The 16711-nt window shown below is 37.5% G+C and overlaps 1 protein-coding gene across 1 annotated transcript in view; it reads left to right on the forward strand.

Moving 5' to 3' along the window:
- Nucleotides 1–10792, forward strand: part of IGFBP4 (insulin like growth factor binding protein 4) — a 927715-nt gene extending 916923 nt beyond the window's left edge. The window contains exon 4 of the mRNA XM_044055009.1: nt 9617–10792. Within this exon, the coding sequence (XP_043910944.1) occupies nt 9617–9754 (138 nt within the window). The 3' untranslated portion in view covers nt 9755–10792. The remainder of the gene's footprint in view (nt 1–9616) is intronic.
- Nucleotides 10793–16711: the final 5919 nt, after the last annotated feature.

The following is a 16711-nucleotide window of genomic DNA, read 5'->3' on the forward strand; positions in this document are numbered from 1 at the left end:
GGACACTACAGGAATGCATGGATCGTGCTATCCCAAATAAAACCAAGACTCTCTCCTCCAAAGGCAGTAGACCTGTCTGGTGGACCCCGGCCATAAATAAGCTATACAACAGAAGGAGAAAGCTACTACACGATAGAGCAAAATCCCAAAAGGGAAGGCATCTCTGATCAGTACTAGGAAGAAATTACGATCCCTCATAAAGTCATCTAAGGCCAGCTTCGAAAGAAAAATTGCACAAAACGCTAAAGATAATCACAAGGCCTTCTTTAGTTATGTCAGGAACCTGGGTGGCAACTCCCAGATATGCTCTGAGTTAGTACAAAATGACAAAAAATACACTGAACCCACAGACATTGCCAACATCCTGGCAGACAGGTTCAGTGCAAACTTCTCCCCCCTTCCCCCCCTAAAAGAGCAAATGTCTATCCCAACAGAGTGTAGCCTCCCTGACATCACAGATACACAGGTGAGAGCTGCCCTCTCCAAAGCAAAAAACACAGTATCAATGGGACCGGACGGTGTCCCGGGCTGCGTCTTACACTTGCTTCCAAGAAGAACTAAACCCTCACATAAAGTCACTGTTCGATCTCAGCCTTACTACAGGATATGTACCCAAGGAATGGCGTACAGCAACAGTGGTCCCGCTCCACAAAGGTGGTGCCACAACAGACCCCAGAAACTATCGCCCTATAAGCCTGACTAGCCTGGTCTGCAAAGCTATGGAGTGTATCATCATGGAACTCATAAACAATGACCTCCAGATACTGGATCCTACCCAGTTCAGCTTTGTTAAGGGCAGATCTTGCCTCTTGAACCTGGTCGACTTCTTTGAAACAGTTACCAAGGCCATAGATGAAGGGAAGGTAGTCCACACAGCCTACCTAGACCTTGCAAAAGCCTTCGACACAATACCCCACTCGGGCATCATAAATAAGCTCACCAGCTTAAATATCAACCCCTATGTCACAAGATGGGTTGCAAACTGGCTCAGGGATAGAACCCACATGGTCAGAATCACAGGTGCCTTGTCAGACTCAAAACCAGTTACAAGTGGCATCCCACAGGGCTCAGTCTTGGGACCTCTCTTGTTTGGTATATATTTCTCTGAGGTACAGGCTAACATGGAAGGACTATGGCTGACCAATTTCACAGATGACTGCAAACTGGGTACCATAATCGAATCTCTGGCTGACACAAGCATCCTCCAAAATGGTCTCACAGAGACGGATAACTGGTGCCAAAACCATGGCCTAAAGCTAAATGCTAAAAAGTGCATAGTCATCCCCTTTGGGAAAAATAAAGTGCCCACGAATTACCACATAGGTGGTAATCCATTAAGTACAGAAGAAGTAATTAGGGATTTAGGGACCCAAGTAGATAGTAACCTCTCCTTTGACAATCATATTGCCAAAGTGGTTAGAAAGACCTTCTATATAGCCCACCTTATCATGAAAGGGTTCATATCTAGATCAAGAGAGGTCATTGTGCCTCTCTACTCATCACTCATCAGGCCCATAATTGAATACAATGCCCCATTTGGGATGTATCTTACCCAACACCTGCAGCAACTGGAAAGACCCCAAAAGTACCTCACCAAGAGGATCAAGGGTCTCAAACAGATGCCCTATGCAGTTCAGCTAAAGAAACTCCAGCTCTACTCAGTTGCTTACTGCCTACTCAGAGGCGATCTGTGCCTGACGTATAAAGCCATGTCCAACCCAGAACTAATGGACATGCTATATGTCAAGAAATCCAAATCCCTTAGAGCTACACACTCTAGGGACTTAAACCTTAGCACAGAAATAAATAGGACATGCTGGAGGGACAGATTCATATCCCAGAGGGTCCCCTCACTCTGGAACAAAATCCCAGTCCATGTTAGGCAGAGCCCCTCACTGACCCTCTTCAAGAGAAATCTTGGCGAGTGGATGGGAGATCATAAGTTTACCCCCGGGATCTCTTCTGTGTCCCTGCTAGACAGATGCACAATAAGATAACCTTAAAAGGGATATCTTCTGTTGACCTACAAACAAGGGGCACAGTCAACTAATCTAAAAGGGTGGCGAAAGCCAAACACACTCTGGCTAGGCTTATAAATGCCTAGTATGAACCTATGAACCTATGAATTTTACAACATAAGGTCATTTATTTTTGCTTCAGAAAAGTGAGTGGTAGGATATATGCCCTCGTTACTTAAATTATCATTACCACTAGTACTTTAGTCATGTAATGTGATTTTCTGAGTACTAAGCTTCAAAAATCACATGTGATAAGGAGATTCAGAAAACTGTGTGAAGGGGTAAATCAGGCCTGAAAATAAGAATGTTCTTCCAGAATAGAGGCAGTTGAGAGGGTCTGTTTCTTATTTCTTGTTGGAAGATTACTTCATGTTGCAGGACCAAATTTAGAGAAGGCCCTTTTGCCAACTGCTGTTCCAGAGCATGGTGTAACTAGAATAATGCTATCTTCATCACTCCCCCCTCGGGGGGTAGTGTGGGTCCCTGAATGTTAAAGATGATATAAGTGGAGGGCACTGACCAAGTAGTATAGTTATCAGCATTGTGATCTTGCTGTGGACTGGTAACCAGTGAAAGGATTTTATCAGATCATAGTGATGTGTGCTAATAAAACAAAAGGACACATTTTATTTTCAGCTAGTTGGAACTTGTGAGTATTCATGCTTGAATGAAGTGATATAAGAGGAAAGGCATATTCAGTTTTGGGAATGAGGACATATCTGGAGGGAGTATTTTGCAGGTACTGGATGAGTTATTTTCTAGCAGAGTTTCAGTTGGTGAAGCCTTTTTGTTATTCTTTTGTCAGTGTATAGAGTAAAAGGTACGATGGGGTCAAGTAATATCCCCCTGAATTTTTGTTATATAACATTATCTAGTGGCACAGTGGATAGCATTGTCACCTCGCAGCAAGAGGTTCCCCAGTTCAATTCTTGGCTGGGATGCCATCTGTGCAGAGTCTGCATGTCTTCCCTATGTTTGTGTGGGTTTCTTCTGGGTGCTTCGGTTTCCTTCCACATTACAACAACATGCAGTAGGTGGACTGGACACTCCAAACTGCCCACAGGTGTGAGTGTGTGGTGTGGCAGGGCTAGCCACCCAGTGGTGTAAACCATGGCTCTAGATGATTGTCACTGTTGAAGTGACACCCCAACCCTATGTGCAAAAATGGGAAAAGGGTGGATGGACTATCTTTTAAAGTAATTGGTGAGAGACTGGCAAGGCGGTGAGATGTAGCAAATAATAATGTTGTATTTTTTGGGGGTTAATTGAGAGCTTGTTACTGTAAATCTAGCTGTATAGAGAAATGAAATTACTTTGTAATGCTTGTTTCAAGTGGGTGATAGATTTGTTAGGGAGCAGCAGTAGTAGATTGGCTACATACATGACTAAGTTGAGATCGGTTAGGCCAGTAGTCAAGTCATTGACGGAAAGGGGGAAGAGTAAGGTTCTGAGAACTGATTCTTGAAGCACACCAGTATTAAGGGTTGCAGTATATCAGAAGGATTTGTTAGCAAAGACTTGTAAAGTTCTATTTTCCAGATAGATTTTAAATAATTCTACAGTACTGGAGCGAAAATGGAGTTGTCATAGTTTGTCGAGTGGTAATTGACAAGTTCCAGTGTTGCTATCACACTGGCAGTCAGAAGTCTGTCATTCAACATAGGTTGGCAAATGAGTAGGTTCAATCAGTGATTTGTCCTGAAGTTTTTTCAGAGTTGTCAAGAACTGTTATAGTTTTGATCATCTCTTATCTTTGCTGTCACCTTTTGATCTGGTCTGCATTTTTTCCATTACGAGAGACAGAATTAGATTTAAACCTGACATGTCTAGAAGGACTCAAGAAAGCACGCTCACTTAACTTACTTATTATTGCATTTACAATTCAAGTAGTGTTTTAAATAATTTTTCCTCAGCAACCAGAATGAATAGAATTAAAATGCTCTTAAAGCAGTTGCTGATGCTTTCAAAAATAATGTTTCATGTTAAGGCATTTAAATTGTAAAGAAATAATAATAAGTGGCAGCCAAAAAGTATAATTTCAACAAAGACAGCTCAGTCATAAACAGTATAATTGAATCCACCAGAAAAAAAGGGGGGAAGGGGGCATGTGGTATCCTAAAGGGACAATCCCAGACTCTCAAATTCTGACTGAAAGAAACTTGTCCTGATATCTCCCAGTTGTCACCATCCCTGTTCCTGGTTTCAGTTTACTTTATGCAGCCCTGTTTTCATTCCCTCTGGTGAACAAAGTTAGTAATATTCAGTTCCTGTCAAAGATTTCAGTCCCCGGTAACTGGGAAACAATAAGGTTATTACATTTTTGTGTGTATTTGTGGTGGGGTGGTTAGGCAAGACTCACTGTGTTTACTTTTTATGAACTTGTCAAAAATCTTATCTTAATTGTGCAGGTGTTTATTTCCTTTATTTATTCTGCATAGTGTAACTGCGAGCAATGTAGTCAAAATAGTACAGTCTAGCGATTCATACTAAATCTTAGAAGTCTATTGACATATTCCCTTACTCTGTAATAAAGTAATCTCAGAATTAGTATGTATATCTATCACAGGTTGTCGTATTTTACAGCCCCCATTGTGATAGTAGGTTTTGGATTTCATTGTTTAAAAGAATCTTTTGCTTGCGTCACACTTATGTTTTTACAGCAGGTCAGAAAACCATTACATTTGGCTATTATTCAGAGATCAAAAAACAAAACAAAACATGAAAACAATGAAGACTGCTTCTACTACTGTTCGTAACTTGCATCATTCTGATGCTTTCTACAGAGCAAGTGGCAGTCATGTATAACATCATAGCACTTAGCCAGCATTCAGAAATCCATATATATATATATATATATATATATATATATATATATATATATATATATATATATATATATATATATATATATATATATACACACACACACACACACACACACACACACAGAGACACACACACACACACACGCACGCACACACATGCACACACACACACACACACACACACACACACACACACACACATGATCTAACCTAATTTCAGTCCTGTTAACAGCAGATATTTATTTTACTGTTGCTTTTTTGTACAAATACTCAATTTAATAGTTTAAGTTATCTTATTGTAGTGATAGTATACTGTTGTGCCTTTTGTTGCATAATTGTTCTGTGTAATAATATTTGTTTTATTTATCTCAGTTTACTATGTATTTTATGTGTAAAGCTTTTCTTTCCTGACCTCCATTGAAAAATGGCCTTCATCCTAACTGGGCAGTCTAGTTAATAAAACATAAAACTAAACAAACAAATAAATCCTGGATCATTCTAAAATGATTCTCTTATGTTTATCTGAGTTACATTACTTAATTGCACACTCTGTCAGCAGCTATACATTGACAGAAGGATTCCTCAAACACAATGATTGTACACTAAAACTACCTCCTCCTTTTCCCATTTTGTACATGGGTTTGTGGTGCCACATCAACAGTGACCATCACCTAGAGCCAGTGGCACAATATATTGTACATTGATATTAAAGGGGCAATGAGGAAGCACAAGGTGTTTCCTGACTGTTCTGAGAATAAGACTTGAGGGGGGGGGGGTGATACAGCAGCAAAATCACTTCTGTTTCTGCTTTATATACTAACAGTAGCAAGTGTTCCACTCAGCTGAACTAGAACAGGAAATTAAGATAAAAGGTGATAGAAGGAAGAAAGTTGTCATACATGAAGAATTTCACTGCATCTAACTGCATTTTAGAATAATTTCTTCACCTTATATCAGCAGAAATTTCTCCTGCTGACTTAACAGTGCAGCACGTAGATAACACGGTCATTTATGGGGGTCAACTGAACACCATTCGCCATCAAGAATAATTAAAAGAGGACCTTTTCCACCTATTCAAATGGCATAGTAAGACAAAATTGACCTAAATACTAGGACTAAATATTCCTAGTGCAATGGGCCAAACTGTATAACAAACAAGAAACCTTAAGAGAATAGATCAAAACCTTAACTTTTAACACCAACTCAGAAATAAACGTACTACATTTTGGTCAAAAAGACATCCTCCACTTCCTTGTAACATAAAGTAGAACAGCAATAGACAAAGTCCTTCTGGCGGAACTCAAATATGGCTTACTGATCATAGCCAATACCTGTAAGGAAATGCACAGCTTCTTAACAACCACAGCTAACAATGTATGTAGACTAAGTGGCCACTAAAAGAAAGCACCACTGCAGTGTCTTTAAAGAAGTTAAATGGTCATCAGCAAAACATTGGTGCATTCTGTTTCTAGCTGCCACCACATAGAAACTTCTAAATCTAGATGCCTTATCTGTTTTTTGTTAGCAGACTAACCAAAAAAGCCCCTAGTTACAGTCTGAGATGTCAGTTATGTCAAAGCACATTTCTACTTCAGCTCTACAGTACTGATTACAGTTTCTCAACAATACTCACACATATGCAAATCCCTCCAGTAAAACTCACCCCAAGCTCTTCCTTCCAAGAATTCTCAGTCTAACTAAAAAAAGTTACATAGGGAGGCATCTCATAAACTGTGTACAACAGGAAGCATGATTTTAATGCATACACGTTCCATCTCATCTCTACTTTATGCACCTCTTTATTCAAACAGCCTTCTCACATATTCGCGTCTTACTTATCTTTCCTTCTTCTTCCTGAAAACTCCAGATTCCTTGAACAACTTTTCTGCATTACCCCCAAACATTTTAAGACTATGTGTCTGCTAGTTTAGTAATAAATTCTGTTTGTATAATCAAACATTTGTGTACATGCTACTCAACAAAAGTAGAATGTTTAGGATTTTTGCTTGAAAGTGCTTACAAAGGTATTGCAATACCTCAAGCAGACCTCAAAGAATTTTTCCTCAGGCAGATAGCAAATGCTAGAGGTGTGAAAGGGGATAAAAGAGATAATTGTGAACATGTTTTTAGGGAATGTAATGAGTTGGCAGATTTAAAAAAATTCCATACAGAATACTATGTCAGAAATATTGGGGGATCAAATGGTTGTAACTAAGAAATTGATCCTTTTGAGCTGGGACACAGGATCTGAGCTGCCTAGATGCAGGCCTTATTAAGTATAATTCTTTTGGCTTACAAGAAAGCAATTACTTAGAATGGAAATCAAAATCTAAACCAATTGTATTTGAAGTATTGAATATTGTAAAATAGATAAAATAACTGGAAGTTGGATCTTTAGTAAAGAAAAGGATAAATTACATAGAAATACAAGAACTTTGTGGGAACAATACATGCAGAATAATGTTCATGAGGAGGAGTGAGGTTTAAAGGAGGGCAGGAATTGAGCATTTTATATAATATTGGAATGAATGACAATTGTTATAAAGAAAGAAAACATATTTGTAATGCATAATGTATATAAATGAAAAAAACATTTTAATATGATTTGTTTTCTATTAATACAAGTATACCTATGTCTTAAGTGATAATTTAATAAAGGTGTTTAAAAATAAATAAGTAAAAAGTGATCTTCTGCTTTTATCATTGTTTATTGTAGCATTTGGGTGATAAGCCTGAAAATCGTCTGTTTGGATCAATGTTCTATTATATTTAATAAATGGAAAATAAAATAAAAAAAAATAATAATATACTCTCCTCAGTCTTTATCCATGGTAGTGCAGCAGTAGTGTTGGTGCCTCACAGCAAGAGGTTCTCCCGTTCGATTCTTGGCTGGAGTGCGGGGAGTGCCTTCTGTGTGGAGTCTGCACGTCCTCCCCATGGTTGGGTGGCATTTGAAAGACATAAATGGGCATGCCTTAGTTGAAGGTTGGACGTCGACCTGGCACCTCAGCATTCGTAAAAATCTACTGCCAATCATTAGCGGACCAGAGTTCTGCTTTGGCGACCCCTAACCAGGAAAAGCCAAAAGACAAACAACAACAACTCTCCTCAGTCTACAGAGAAGTTCTCCGGTTCACATTATATTATTGGGGAACAACTTATTTGTACAGTAATTTGGGGGATTCATGTCTTCCATACCCCTTATAATTAGTTGCTTGCTTAACCTTCAGATCAATCCCAAACTCAGCATAAAAAGTTACTGACTTCTATACACAATGCAGAAATAGGTTTTCATTCAGAGACATTTGAGTCTGATCAATGCCTTGATGACCTTTCTTTCAATAAGTGTATCCTAAATCTTATTTTACTCCTAGAGGTTGGTATGTGCATAATTTATTTACAATGTTTTTTGTTCATTATTCATTATTCATTGTTATGGCCACCATTTTATTTGTAGAATAACTTAAAAACAATTTCTAATGCTAGGTAATGGGCAGATACTCCACCTACTCTACCTTTCCCTACCTACCTGTTATGGTGCTGATCCTAGGGGTACGTTATACCCAGCTGTCTCATAAATTGCCATTTGTCTGTCCCATCCCTGATTACATTCCTTAAATTTCAGTATCTTCTCAGGAAGGCTATTCCATCATCCACCACTCCTTTTCTGGGGAAAAACAAAACTTCCTCATGTATCATTGAGCTTTCCACTTTGCATATTCTGATTGCTTTTTTTTATTTTCTCACATTCATGTTTTTTTTTTTTAATCTATGGTACCCTCTCAGGCTTTTGTGTTCTCTGAAGTACTTACAAAACTTTTCTTCCTAACTTTTAACCTACCTGATACTTACTCCACTAGATTATCTTCCCTTTGTATTGTCTTTGCTACTTCTCTTTATCTGTATTTTCCCTTTGTGGTTCTTTGCTTGTCATATGCATTGCTGTTAAATATATATATATATATATATATATATATATATATATATATATATATATATATATATATATAGTTTACAAGCTCAAAGTTTCAAGTTTCAAAACTTCAATCTTATGGTCTCAACCATTTGCAGTTCGAAGTTTTGAAACAGATATATAGGTATTCAAATATTTTTATTAATTTTACCATATTGATAATATATACCTAGATAGAAAGAAAGCCATTCTCATATTAGCCAACAAACGTGTTCCAAAACATTAAACTATATTTTCAGTATTGATTTTCATTATATGTAGTAATTAACATCTCCGATTTGTCCCAACAAGATGGCTTTACAATGTCATTCACAGATCTAAATTTTTTTGTTTCTTTTTCATTATTGCATTAAATAGTGGCCAGTTTATTTACTTAACATTTGTTTACTGGGAAAGTTCGACTTGGAATGACCTAATTTTCAGCGGAGGCCCAGGGAGAAGCATTCCAGACACGTCTTTGTAATTCTAAGAAATCTTTAAATACGGGTATTCTATCAGACTTTCACTTTCTAGCAAGTGCTAGAACTCCCCCAAATACTCTATAGTGATTACTGCTTATTCTTATTTTTTTATTTTTTCATTATTTCAGAAGCTCACTGGGAAAACTTACAGAACTTATATGTTTAATGTCTTTCTCAGAAACCAGAGTAATACAAAAAAAAGAGTCACAACTGTGATATCTGAATGTATGCATTCCAGTGTTTGATTGTTGATCTATGAAAAAAATGCAACAAAAGCCAAGTAGAGTATTTCTTCACTTGAAAAAAAAAATCTAATTTAGACAATCTCTATTATTTTAGTGCCATCCTGCACTTGATGGGCAGCGTGGAAAGTGCTGGTGTGTGGATACACAAACTGGCAGGAAGCTTGACAAGTCTCCAGAGGTGAAAGGTGATCTTGACTGCGAGCTGCTCCTGACAGAGAACAAGAGGGAATGAGCATCTTCTAGAACTACTGAGTTCTTCACCAACCATCTAAACATAAACCTACTGGTGCTTTTGTATGTATAAGAGACACTACCAGATGACCTCTTCCAGTCTGTGGCTTAATATCCTGGCTGTGCACATGGAAAACAACACCACAAAGATGACACAAGATGAGGCAATCTGACTTTTGCTTGGTCAGCAACCATTTAGCCTTTTGCTGAAAGCTGTGTTATAAAATGTGATATTTAATTCCTTACAAAAGTCTATATAATTAAACTGATTATGGAACACTATAAAATACCACTGAGTTGGGGGAGAGGAGGTTTGAGAGATATTATACAAGTAGGCTTGTAACTGAAGGGCATTTGTACAAAAAATGCATTTTTAAATGGCTTTACATACTTTTCTGATTTTATTTTTTTTATTTTTTTCTGTTCAGTGGCTATAGATGAATTAAGTGGAACTGTTCATAAGAAGAATGCATCACTCTGCCTTTTGTATGTAATGTTTAAAGTGAAATTATGCTTTTGATTAGTGATGGCAAAACTTTGTGAATAGCTATCCATAACACAGACACTTTGTCCTTGCAAAGACATTGTCGCACTAGCATTGTGAATGTTACAACACTGTATCTGGGTTACCTACACCCGATTATACTTGGTACAAAAAGACGTCATCACTCAGTAGTCAGCAATGAACTTTAACCTCCTCTGTCCTTTCACAGCAAATAGGTATCTTATAGGCTCATAGGTAAATACTAGGTTATTATACTAATATTTGGGTGATACAACAGAGCGTTAATTGCCTGAAATAAGAAACAAAGCCCTGTGACAATATTGTATTTTACAATATCAAAAATTAGTTGACTCCTGAAAGATAGTAGCAAACCAATTTGACAATGAAATGTTTGCATCTTGAAAGCATGTGTTTTCTAAAATGAGAGTCAAGAAACAATATAATAAATATTTGATTGCAAAAAAATAGTTAAAATGGCATATTCTGTATTAAAAGAGCATTAGTATGATACATTAAAACATTTTGATGACTTTGCTTTTATGCTTAATGGTTAATCATCTAAAGCTGCATCTCCAGAAACTGTTGGTTTCTGTCTCATGGACCAGTTTTAGTATAAGCTAAGCCCCTTTTTCTATAAAACCTATGGAATGTGGCCAGTCTTCTGAAAAGAAAAGAGGTCACTGAATATAATGCAAGTAGCTCAGTCTTGATTCATGCTGACTCAAAGCTTTTTTTTATTAAGTGTACAGGATAATAGACTGGCTTTGCCAAGGCTGACTCATGTATAACAGACTCAGATGAATTTGCATAATGCACTGCAGAAAACTGGTTCCCATGAGCAGGCTTTTGATCTTGGTCACCATTTAGACTGTCATGTCTAGTTCAAGACAGAATGCTAGCTGTCTACGACTAAGCACAGTTTTTTATTGTTTGCACAGCTTGACTTGTTTTTATACTGACACCAGCAGAAAAAAGATAAGGAAAAGATGTTGATGATATCATTTGTGTAGCTTTGGCACACAGAGATACATTCACTGGAGCCATAAGGAGATCTTACAGGAAATGAGAAAATATTTTGTTAAGAACTATAAACTGATTTTATGCCAACAGCTTAGGATATACTGTACATAGCCATTATCTAAGGGATTTCACTTTATTATACAGTACAGCAGAGCATTGTTCTGTGCAGAATTCCAACTTTTTCAAATTGCTGTTTTCTTGAAGTTCAAAGATCATGGAATCTGATTTTACCCATCCATGTAGGAATAGTTTTTAATTGTTTCTACAACTGTGCAGATATATATGTTATGAAATGGAAACAATGCGTTGATCACATAATACAGTATGTTGTTAAAATACTGGATACGCAACTTTAACTTCTGTGTGTTACTTCCTTCATGGTCTAGTTCCCCTAGACCTGATAATAGTCAGCAATGACATCAGAAGGAGTGTGCTGTGACACACATTGTCTGTGCCTAGCTATTAGTGTAGCAGTCTTCATGAAATTTATCTATTTATTTATTTTTATTTTATTATTTTTTTTGTTATTTTTTTTTTTTCTGTGTAGCTATGTGAGGAAAGTCTCACGGGCAATGTGAGGAATTATTCTTTCTGAGAAGGACTTGTAGCCAAAAAGTAAAAAAGAATAGATAAAGGGGTAGAAAGAATTAAAGAGTAGATTAAGATCATCCTACTCCTTATATTGTAAAAATATATATGCATGTTTTTTATATTGCTTATGACTTGAGCTGTGGCTAAGAATGATCCACCGAATGACTTCAACCTCCCAATGAGTAAACAAATAAATACAATTGAAGTATAAATCAATAAATATGCAACATATTCAATTGATAAGAAGGTGAACAGACTGAGTGTGACAATTGTTTTTACCTGCCTTCAAAGTATTTGTTTCTGTGAAAGTGATTTGGCTGGAAAATGCATAACTCCCACACTGCTTGATTGTTTGAATGATTTTAATGTTATTTGCAGATTTGTCTTGTAATTTAAACATCAGATCCTAAATAAGCCTTTAGCTTTTTTCATTTGCCATCTGGGTAGCTAATGTTGTGCAATGTTTAAACATTTTGGGAAAGCTACACAGAAGCTTAAAAAGTACAGCCATGTTTGTCATTCAGGTTCCTCTGACAGCTCTGGAAGTATGACATCATAGCTGAACATGTGCAGAATAGTAAGCCTGCACCTCTTTGTTAGGCAAGACAAATGCTTACTGCCTCAGACTAGCACTTGGCAAAGCAATGCTCAGACCAGAAGTAAGGAGGAAAAAAGATTTACCATGGCAAAGTGGCATGCAGAAATTTGGGACAAAGGCCAAGAGACACAGTAATTGTTTTAGATTTATAGTTTCACAATACTGGCAGATGTTCTGTATAGCTTTGGTTATGACAAAAAGAGAAGAAGGATGGTGAAACAAAAAATCTGGTTCTAAGACATAAATAAAGGGATGCAAATAAAATAAGACAGTCATTTAGGCACTCTTTCTTGTGTCTATGCATATGAAGAAAATGTATGCAGTGCATTCTAGTTCTGCATTTTAAAAACAAAACACGTCCAATACTATCATCATTTGGAAAATGTACTTCACTGTTGAGATGCATACAGGTGACATTTTCTTTGCAAAAAAAGATCGGTCTTTGAGACTGCCTCTGGTGGCCTGGTCTTCTATTTATGGTATGGCATGCGTCACTTTTGAAGAAGTGCACATGCACTGTTTACACTGCAGTTGTCATCAGTTCTCTGGGTCTCCTTTCTCAGAGGGTTAGTTTGATTCATTACTTAGTTACTTAGTTACTTTATTCTCAAAACAAGTCTGTTGGGTTTATAGTCTGCCAGGGGAACACTCGCTAGGAAACATGACAGTTTTCTAGTGCTTAGCATCAGATGCTTTTACTTGAATAAGTAGCAGATGTCTGTCATCTTAGATAACAGATATGGTTGTCTGTTTGAGCCTTCATGACTTGCTTGCCTCTTTTAACTTTATGCTATATTTATATTTATTATATTTAGAATTTGTGGAATTCAACAAGGTTCAAAGTGTTAAATGTGTCATTAATGTATCAATGCACCCACTTACTGATATTGTTTACTGGGTACAGATAGTTGATACTGATAATGCCATTTAACTGTTGTAAAATAAACCCAGTAAATATATATAGATCAAAAAAATGCACAGTTTTGCAGATTGTCAGGAATTCCCTGCTAACCCCATTGCCAACTACAAAATCTTAAATAGCAGAAAGGAGTAAGGCTATAGTACTGGAACAAAACACTTTAGTAACCAGACCACAGACACAAGATCTTTGCACATTTCTCACCCTTTCCCTACAACATTCAGTAACTCTTTCATCATTCACATGTAATGGTTAGGAGATAAAAAAATCTGTTAGTACTACAACATAGTATAAATTCCTAAGGCTGTCATCTTGTTCTCATAGGTTCATAGGTGTTTACTAGGCTAATGACCACAAGGGTCTTTTTAAGCCTAGCCATACATCTCTGGCAAGTTCTGATACCTTTGATAAGTGTAAGCATGGGCCTGGGAGATGAAACATTTATAGGTTACCTGTTTGCATTAGAGATATAGGTGCCGGACCAGGGATGAATTTATGATTTCCCATCCAATTGTCCAAGTTGCATGTGAATTGGGTTAGGGAGGAACTCTGCTTCACATGGATGAGGAGCCTGTTCCATAGACGGGGTAGTCTCTGGGATATATAGCTATCTCTCCAGCAGGTCCTATTTACATCACAGGCAAGGTTTAAGTCTTTAGAACTGGTAATTCTGGTACTGTTTGGTTGGTGGATATGCAGAAGGTCCATCAGAGTGTGTTCTGATAATGCCCTGTATGCCAGGCATAGATCTCTCCTCAAAAGCCTGTAGGAGACAGAATACAGGGATAGGGCCTTGATAGGGCCTTGAGGTGGTCTGCATAGGACATATTACTTATACCCTGTATTCTTTTAGTGAGGAACCTGTGTGGATGTTCCAGTTGTTAGATATGCCTGATTAGGCACATACAAAAGTAAGCGCTTCGTAAGGTGCCTTACGAAAGCGCCTACTTTTGTATATATATTTTTTACTGAGTTTTTATACAGTAAAATATCTGTTTCTCTATTTTCAGCTTTGTGGTTCGTTTATTTATTTTTCCTGGTTGGTGTAGTGCTTTGTGGTTTCCTGATTAGGTACATACCAAAGGGTGCATTGTACTCTATTCATTTACATATTCGGCATATACTAAGCTAAGAATAAATGTGTTATTTTTCTGCCATTGTGATGAAATGACATGTGTGTAGTATGAGAATTAGGCACAATTATGATATTATAGTAACTTAAGAGTTTGAGTGTGCTGGTTATGAAGACAAAGTGTGCGTGTTAAAGTTAGAGGAGTAGAGAAGGTCTGACCATGCCATTTTTCAAATTTTTAACTACTTAAGATTTTTGAATGTCATAAAATGTTTAGTAAGAAAATGTTAATTCTCTTCAGACAAATTATTTTTTTGCCAGTTAATTTCTATACTTTATTATATAAATTCTACGAAACTGTAATTCAAGCAGCATATGATATGACTTCTTCATAAGAGTTATAGATTATATGTGTTGGAAAATATTGTGGTGGGGTCATTTTTGTCAATATTCTTATTTCAGAATCTATCTGGAATTGAAGCTAAAACACACACACACACACACACACACACACACACACACACACACACACACACACACACACACACACACACACGTGTGTGTGCTCGCTCATGTGCCATTCTCCAACCCATCTCTAGGATTCAGGAAGGCGTACTATAATGCAGCGGTGATATCTCTAAAGGTTTCTGCATTGCAATAAGCCCAAGTGATTCACAGATCTCTCTCTCTTGCTAGGGTTTTAGTCTGGAGGTGGCTGTAGCATGGACAGCAGTCTACTGGTGAAGCCAGTGAGATGTCATATGCAAATTAGCTGCAAAAAAATAGCCATGTGCTGTCCCCTGGCAATTGTCTAAAAATCTGTTTCCTATTTTTGCCAATATGCAACAGTCTTGAGCCAGGCTTCACAAGTCAGAACCTAAAACAAGTTTAATAGATATGGTTAATCTGGCTTCCCAAGTCACTAAGCATTTAGTGTGATTATGATGCAGCTGATGTTTTTTTCATGGCATAAATGCCTAAGTGAGACTGCAGATCTTCCCTTGAGATTTGAAAGCTCTGTTTTTAAATGTCCCACTTAATGAAAACCTTCTGCTCAGAAATTCCTGTACTGATGTCCTTAAAATTCTGAGAGAGAAGGAGAAAATATTGATACAAGAAGTCAAGCATCTGTTTTTGTCATCTATTCTCAGATACCAGAGAAATTATCCCTCTAAGCAATAGTTTAAGAAGAACTGGAAGGGCGACACAAAGAAGAAAAGAGGGGGATCTCGATGACCGTGTTTACAAAAGAAAACACAATGTCTGTCTTTGCTTTTTATTGGCCTCCTCCTCTCCACAGTTAAGCCTTCTTCCCCAAACTGCACATAGTCTTTCCCACTACCGTCATCTCTGGAAACAGATAACTTCAGATTCTTCGGTTCTAAAAATAATTCAGCATGGTTACAAACTTCAGTGGGCATTCTTTTCTTTTCGTTTATAGTTGGGGTCCCTCTTCCTTCTAGGAATCAAATTAATATTTTCCCTAAAATTCTATTGGATGTGCTCTCCCAGGGAGTAATACACCCACGTCTATAGTAGAAGACCGAATGTTTAGGTGATCGAACACCTAAACATCGATCTTCTAATATCGAAAGCAAAAAAATGGCGAACGGCCGATTTAACACAGGGAAAGATTTCCCTTGGCCGTTTGCCGGAGTTTGCTATTTCCCTACTGCTGAGCAATCTCGGAGTTGGTATATTTAGTTAGGGGGGTGTGGGGGGGCAAAGTCCCCCACATAATTTAGATGTAATGTTTTTTGTGTTTTGGCCAAGGGACATGTTTCCCTGGGAAGTTCAGCATTGTGCAGTTCGATATTAGAAGATCAATGTTTAGGTGTTCGATCACCTAAACATTCGGTCTTCTAGTACAGACCCATACAGCCAGCTACTTCTTCCCAACAATGGAACAAGGTTTCTGGTACACAGACTAGATGGCCACTGGAGGTGTACTTTAGGCTTTTGAAAACAGAATGCAATTTTCTTAACTCCACATTCAAAGTGCTGACATTAGAAATCCTTTTTTCCTTTACTGTATTCCAAAGCTTTTATGGTCACTCTAGATCTCAAAGATGCCCACCTGCACATTCCTATTCATAGAAAACACAGAGTAGCTAGGACTGTCTGGGAGTTGGCAATTTAGCACAATTTAACCCTTTAGGCAACATACATTCCATCAAAGCAGAAGACAGTAAAAGAAGGATTGAGCAGATTCAGGATAGAGCCTCAGTAAATGCTACACTTAGGTCTTCCAAG

Source organism: Protopterus annectens, chromosome 13.part0 (assembly GCF_019279795.1).
Source record: "Protopterus annectens isolate FY-2018-M chromosome 13.part0, PAN1.0, whole genome shotgun sequence".
Taxonomy (NCBI): domain Eukaryota; kingdom Metazoa; phylum Chordata; order Ceratodontiformes; family Protopteridae; genus Protopterus; species Protopterus annectens.